General features: G+C 39.7%; 1 protein-coding gene across 2 annotated transcripts in view; it reads left to right on the top strand.

The window, feature by feature from the left end:
- Nucleotides 1-1,356: 1,356 nt before the first annotated feature.
- Nucleotides 1,357-7,343, top strand: part of samhd1 (SAM domain and HD domain 1) — a 52,592-nt gene continuing 46,605 nt past the window's right edge. Inside the window, exons 1-2 of one of the 2 annotated variants that reach the window (XM_026241406.1) lie at nucleotides 1,357-1,751; nucleotides 1,825-2,116. In XM_026241406.1, the coding sequence (XP_026097191.1) occupies nucleotides 1,951-2,116 (166 nt within the window). In that variant the 5' untranslated portion in view covers nucleotides 1,357-1,751; nucleotides 1,825-1,950. Of the gene's footprint in view, nucleotides 1,752-1,778; nucleotides 2,117-7,343 lie in introns of those variants that run through there. The other variant, XM_026241407.1, reaches the window with a different exon arrangement.

Raw genomic sequence — 7,343 nt, 5'->3', positions numbered from 1 at the left:
TTAATTATACCAATAGATTTATTTATTTTCTTGCTAACCCAGTCAATTTGTGTTTTCCAATTCAAGTTCTCATCAACAAAAATTCAGAGGAATCTTGGGATATCTCCACAGTCTCCATTTTGACTTTTGAGAGGTTCTTGGAATATGATTTTTTTCCACTAAAAATTATATAATTAGATTGTTTTGTATTCAGTGATAACTTATTTAATCTGAACCATGTAGCATATGCAGTTAAACCGTTAAACTTTGAATGAGAATAATGGTGGATTATAGTGATTTTGGGCTCTTTTTAATCAGAAGAATCTAAAAAATGGTGTCTATTTTTGCTTCATGTTGTATAAAGTTATGAGCAAAATGGTGACATCGACAATTAACTTACATATGGGTCTGGGAGTGAGACCCATGAACTCGCTCAAGTTTATTCAAAGCCCTAAACCTAATAATACTATCATTCATTAGAGCTGAGAGATTCTAATATTTAAACTGATTTTTTGTTATTCCATTCATGGGTTGCTTATTAATTTGATAATTTTTTTGTGCAGAAGATTTTTTTTTTTTTTTTTTCACTTTCATTTTATTTTGCCACTTTCCCAATTTAAAACAAATATAATATTTTTTTTTTTGGATTGTGTTGCAGCCATCAAAATCTAAAATATTTAAAAATACATATTTAATCTTTTAAAATCTTTTATTTGTACTTTTATTGCAAAACATTTACAATAACACCAACCAACAATATATTTGTTATTAGATTATTAAACTTTAATTTGACCTATCATGTGGTGTTCTTGTTGCGACTTACTCATGATGAAATATTTAATAACCATTTAAAAAATATTGTCTATTTTGTATTAAGTCATTAAAACAGTTGGATCATAATATGAAAGTATACTTTGATTTTTATTCTTAGTATTTTTTTTTTCATTTATCTAGATTTCACAAAATCCAAAATTATTATGATTCAGTGAGTTTTTAATGGCTTTAAGACCTCTTCCCACAATATTAAATAAAGCAGTGTCAATTTTTCATTCTTAGCCTTATTCCCTGAGCAAGCAGAGTATGAACAATGCCTTTGATGAGATCTGAAAACAGCAGAAGTCAACAAATTAAAATGGGGGGAAAGATAACAGAAAATAAATTGATAAACAACTAAAGTGAGAGTGGCACTTCTCCGGTTAGAAAGTATATTTGAGATATTATTTATTTTAACTTATATTCCTGGATTACAGATAAACATGTTCTCTTTCATTTTGTTACTGTTTAATACTTGGAAAAATTACACTTCTGATGATGATGTATTATTTAAATGGTAAGTGTAATGCAGAGATGTACTCATCAATGCACGACTGTCGACTTCGGCTGGTAATCCTGTCACATTCCACTCCCCATAGCGGGCTCCCGTTTCCTCGCCTCCCGTTATCGTTTTCCTCTGGCGGAAGTGATTTACGGCGTGCGCGAGCATCAGGTGTATGCATGCTCGGTTATTAATGGCAGCGAGATGGATGCCTCCACCTAATATGTTCTGTTGTAGCCGTTATAACTTATTCTACAGTGAGCTCTGTCTCGTGAATACATCTGGACCAGCTGACGTAGATCCACACTCATGAGTGCTTTTGGTCTTTTCAGTCAGTGATGTGCAGCAAAAAATGTGTTCTGGGGTTTCATGACCCTTTAATAAAATTAAAAATGCAAGGAAGTAATTAAGGTGCTAAATCATTTGACAAGCCTTATTAAAGAGCATACAGAACAAGGTAAAATATATGGTGCTGCTATTATAAAATATCTTATAAGATTTTATGTATTTATTTGTGATTCACACTCCAGTCCAGTTGGTGGCGGTAAATGCACCGGAAGTTGGTTTGTCATCCGCCGTAAAGCATCCTCAGAAGAAGAAGCGAGCCGCCGGCTTCCATGCGAAAGTTTGCGTGAGTTCTCTTGGAAGTATAGAGTATGGAGAGAGGAGTGAAGCGGCCCCGAGGAGGAGCAGGAGACGACTTCAGGGCCCGAGGAGGAGCAGGAGACGGCTGTGAGGCGGACTTCAGGCGCTGGGACGTGGCCGAGACCGTCTCTTATCTGCGCCGAGAGGGACTCGATCAGTGGGAGCAGATCTTCAGAGGTAAGACACGAGGACACCGAGCAGTGAAACTCTGCAGATAAATCCTGGATCACGATGTGAAGTCTCGATGTCTGCACTTTCATCTCCACTCGTTCAGTGTCGCCGAAGAAAGAGCATTTTAACTAGTCAAGACTACTTTAGCTCATATCCTGCGAGTGAATGAAAGTCATGTCTCCACACATAGTGGGCGTGGCCTGTCGTCACAGCTTTACTCATTTATTTATTTATTTAGTAATCTTCTGTCCATCAAATGTATCCGTCGAAGTAGCCTAACCGTCCAAAGTGGACACCAGTACTGCTCAGAAAGACGTGATTATGATGTCACGAGGTCTTGGGAACGCCCGTGTTTTGTGCATCGCGGGAAACAGATATAATTACACCAGCACAGTGTTCACTGTCGCAGTCTGACCGCTTCTGTTATTGAGCACTTCATGATTGTCTGATCGATGTAAAAGAGCAGCTGAGTCTAGCAGAACTCACCAGTATCACACACTCCGGACACACGTCAACTCGAGCAGCTCTAAAACCGTTTATTTATTCGTCAAACGGACACAAGTTGACTTCAAGAACAAACAATGAGGATAAGATAAGTTTGAAGTGTTTAAAAACGAGTAGCGTCAGTGTTTTGTGTCTGAAGTGTCTCTCTGTGTTCAGCGTCACGTGTCTAAACACACAGCACGCGCTGTCACTGTATGATGAACTCTGACCCTTCTCACGGCTCCAGAGAAACTCTCAGCATGGATTGAACTATCAACTACTGATGCCGATTAATCGGCAAAACTGATATATCGGTCGACCTCTAATAATAACAACATAACTTTCTGTGGGCACTGTATGCATACGCGGTTCATTGTATAGCACTTGCGATTCAATTCTGTATAATATTATTATTATTATTATTATTAATATAAGAAATCCTTGTGTATAAGCGAGCCTTGAGTTCATTAGCCCCAGCGCAGCTCTTCACGTCTGATGTGTGACACACTTAAACTGCAGTAAACGGTAAAACAATTGCAGTACAGATTAGTAGTTTAAGTGTCTGATAATTTGAATATGAATACTAATTTCTATCATCCAGCAGCACCGTGAACAGTGGCTCACACTGAAAGAGAAACGATCAATAGTTTCCAGGGATCCAGGCTTCATCTATTCCACGACCCACCAAAATATCTGAGAAAAAAAACACGTTTGCATTAGTTTAAGCCAAACTTAAAACAGAAATTAAGTATTTAAGAAAAACAACCATTTTATTTTAGAGTACAACTGAAATGTCACTACTAATATTTAAGTTGACCTTGTGTGTAGTGTCCATGAAACTGAAGCAGTGAAGTGTGCAGAAGATGCGTTCATGATCCGAACGAGCACAATCCAACACTGCTTTAGAAAAGCAGAACTAGCTGAAACAGTTTGGAGATTATAATAATCGTGGAAAAGTTTAACTAATAATCAACAGATGTGTCTCGTTTAAACAAACAAACAAAACACTGTAAGACATTTAGTTCAGGCAGAAATGTATGTGTTCAATGGTTAAATGTTCAGCAATCTCTTCAAAAGATTTCTGAACGCTGGTAAATTTTTCTCTAAACAGAGATACGTCAAGGAAATATTGCAAACGTTTGTATATTTTGTTATGTGGAAATGTTTAAATCTTGTGGTGTAACGGTTAACCCTGTGTTTGCTTCTTACCACAGCAGTGCAGAGTTCAGAGGACGATAGAAATGAACTGAACCGTTTTCTGCTGTGTGCATCCAGTGTACTGAAGTGAGCAAGTGCTTCTCTTTTAATAGTGCGCACCGATTGAACCTTTAATGACATTGCTCTGACCTTCACTGGTATTACAGCTCGTGCGCAGGCTTAAATTAAAAAATCCCACTAAGGATATTGCAGTTGGTATTAATGTTGTGATGATTGTGAAGTTTATAATGTGTTACACCGGTGCCGAAGCCCTGGAGAAGGAGGGACGCGCCGCTGAAGATCCCTCTGCGCTGGGAAACAGTTTCACATTTGAGCTTGAAGATCCTGCAGCAGTTTTCACTGCTATAAGACTGTTTCTGTACGAGTCCTGTAACATGTTCGCGTGATTATCTCTGTGAACATTTATATTAACAATAAGAAGAAATTCCTGATGTTAGAATGGGCTGTGTTGTCATGGTAACTGCCTGTTATTACAGTATTATTGTATGTATAATTATAAATACACAGCAGCACAAACGGCTAAACGAGACAACTGCACAAATGACCAAAGAAACACACCTGGAGATGATTTTAAAGGGTTAGTTCACCCCCTCATGTTGTTCCACAGCCGGAAAACTTTTAAACGTGATAACCAAGTGTTTGACCTTAATGGTCTCATAATGGGGCAGAAGATCCGATAAATAATTTGGTAATATCTTGAACTGGATTCTACATTCAATGGGGAGCCAATGCAAACCAACCGAAACGGGTGATATTTCCCCTCTTAGTGGTCTTTGTTAAGAATCTGGCATTGTTTTGGACAACTAAAGGCGAGACAGACAAGATTGAGGGACCCCTAAATACATTGAGTTTTGATGAAAGCGTTTGTTTGTCAGATGAAAGCAGAGTATGACACCAGAAACACTGCTCGCCTTCCCTCCGTGGCTGAAGGATTTCAGGGTGTTTGACATGTTATGTTCATAACGTAACGTATATTAAAAACCAGATACTGATAATGTAGCACTGTAAGATCAATATTACCGTCCACGAGTGCTATAGATCACAGATCAGCTGCGTCAGAGATGAACGGAGTAGAGCTGTAATTGGGCCTTAAAAGTTAGGCCTGACAGGACCCGAGCCCGACAGGTTTCGGCCCGAGCCCGACAAGTACATTTTGATTGACAGCTTTTTAAAAGCCCGAACCCGTTTACAGCCCGACATTATTCAAATGTGCGCACACACACAGCTCTTGCCTTTTGTCAAGAATGAGTCATTTATGCATGTTTTAAAATAATTTATTCATAACTAACGTAGACTAGACCACTTGGAAGTTGGAATAAAGAATAAAATAAGTCCTGTGTCACATCGTAACATCTCAGCATTTTAGACATAGACTCATTTAACCTATAAATAGACCAACACACCAATAAAAACGAGTCATTTAAAAAAAAAAAAATGAAGATAAATTTTAAATTAAGATGGGTATTTGGCAATAACGGAATTAAGATAAAGGCTCCGCCGGATTTGCTTTATTTAATAAAAGAATAATGCCAACATTAGCGTAAATACTCTGTCAACATTATGCATTTAAGACTCAATGATTTAGTTAACATTTGATTTACTCACAGAGATTAGGCTAAGTCTACATGTTTTTGTGGAGGAAAATGATTGAATCCACTGTAGATGTCTTCAGCGCGCTCCTGCGCTCACTGATGGTGCGTCATTATTCACTCATTATTCTCATTATAAACGGTCAAAACTTTTCCACACCTCAGAGTTTGCTTTAGTTGCTGGTGCAACCAAAACGTAATCGGCAGAGGCAAGCTTTCGTTACACCTGCTCAGCATGCATTTTCGCATCTTTCTCGCAATCGAAACACATCACAGGACCGCTCGTTTACCTCGCAAACCGGAGCGCAAGCTGAGCCCGACCCGAGCCCGCGTAAGATGATAGAAATTAAGCCCAAACCCGACCGAACCTGTCGGGTCCCGTCGAGTTCGGGCAAAGATCTTCAGCTCTAGAACGGAGCGCGAGCACAATCCTGTGACAGTCCCGAGCACTAATAGAGGTGTGAATGACAGAGACACGATTCACCAACACTGTTCAAGCTCTCCATTAAAGGGGGGGTGAAATGCTATTTCATGCATACTGAGTTTTTTACACTGTTAAAGAGTTGGATTCCCATGCTAAACATGGACAAAGTTTCAAAAATTAAGTTGTACGTTTGAAGGAGTATTTCTGTTCCAAAAATACCTCTTCCGGTTTGTCACAAGTTTGGGAAAGTTTTTTTCGAGTATGGCTCTGTGTGACGTTAGATGGAGCGGAATTTCCTTATATGGGTCCTGAGGCACTTCTGCCGGAAGAGCGCGCTCCCGTATAGCAGAGCACTGAGAGCACAACAGACTTCACTGATCAGAGCGAGAGCGGCGCCAAATGTCACAAAAGAAGTGTGTTTTTGGTTGCCAGGGCAAGACAACCCTGCACAGATTACCAAAAGAGAAACAGCATTAAGGGACCAGTGGATGGAGTTTATTTTTACAGAGCATCAACGGAGTTGTGCAAGTGTTTGTGTTTGTTCCCTGCATTTCGAAGATGCTTGTTTTACAAACAAGGCCCAGTTTGTGACGGATTTGCACATCGTTTATTTCTTAAGGATGATGCAATCCCAACGAAAAAGGGTCACGATCGTGTGTTGGAACCGCAGGCGGTGAGTAAAACTGCTTCAAATATCTCTGCCTCCTTGTTAGTGCGTCCGCCTCCCATCAGAGACCCGGGTTCGAGCCCCGCTAGGAGCGAGTCGTTGCTGCTGCTGCTTTCGTTCAGTTTCAGCCTCGGGATCTGATTCTGGATCATAAATAAACGGCTGAATCTGACTGTTAGCCATGGTTTGTTTTGGATGATGGGTTTTCCCTCACGGTAATGTCACAGCTTCCAAACGCTCTCAACACAAAAGCCTACTGGTGCTCGTGATTCTTTAGCTCCGCCCACACATCACGCCTCCAGCCGGTCGTGTTTTTCCGGGAAAAATCGGTACAGACTATCTTTCTCTTATGAATATAATAAAACTAAAGACTTTTTGGAGTTATGAAGGATGCAGTACTACTCTATAGGTACTCAAGATTAACAGGAGATTGAGTGAAAACCAGCATTTCACCCCCCCTTTAATGTGTGCAATAGAACGAGAGAAGATTGCATTCTTTCAGTCTCCACAAGGACTTGTGTCACGGCAGATCAACATTGTTCACGGACAGTTACTGATGTATGATGCTGTGATGTATAATAAGACACTTGTTCCTTACTTTGTTTTATTTTATAGAAGGTGTAACATTAAATTAGATTAAAGTGCACATAAACACACAAAACGTAAGTACATATGGAGGGAGGGGTTCACGGACCAATCACAGCACTGCAGTCCACGTAGAATTGACGCGCTGATGATTTTTGGAGAGGTGCACCTCAGGCTACGGCATAGGTTCGACGCAGAAGAAATAGGGCGATAATTAATTAAAGGTAGAAGTTGTAGGAATTGGGCAAGTAGGTTACATACAAAGTC

Source organism: Carassius auratus, linkage group LG48F, assembly GCF_003368295.1.
Source record: "Carassius auratus strain Wakin linkage group LG48F, ASM336829v1, whole genome shotgun sequence".
In the NCBI taxonomy this organism is placed as follows: Eukaryota; Metazoa; Chordata; class Actinopteri; order Cypriniformes; family Cyprinidae; genus Carassius; species Carassius auratus.
Note: the sequence above shows the minus strand (reverse complement) of the source record. Positions and strands in the feature narration are given on the sequence as shown.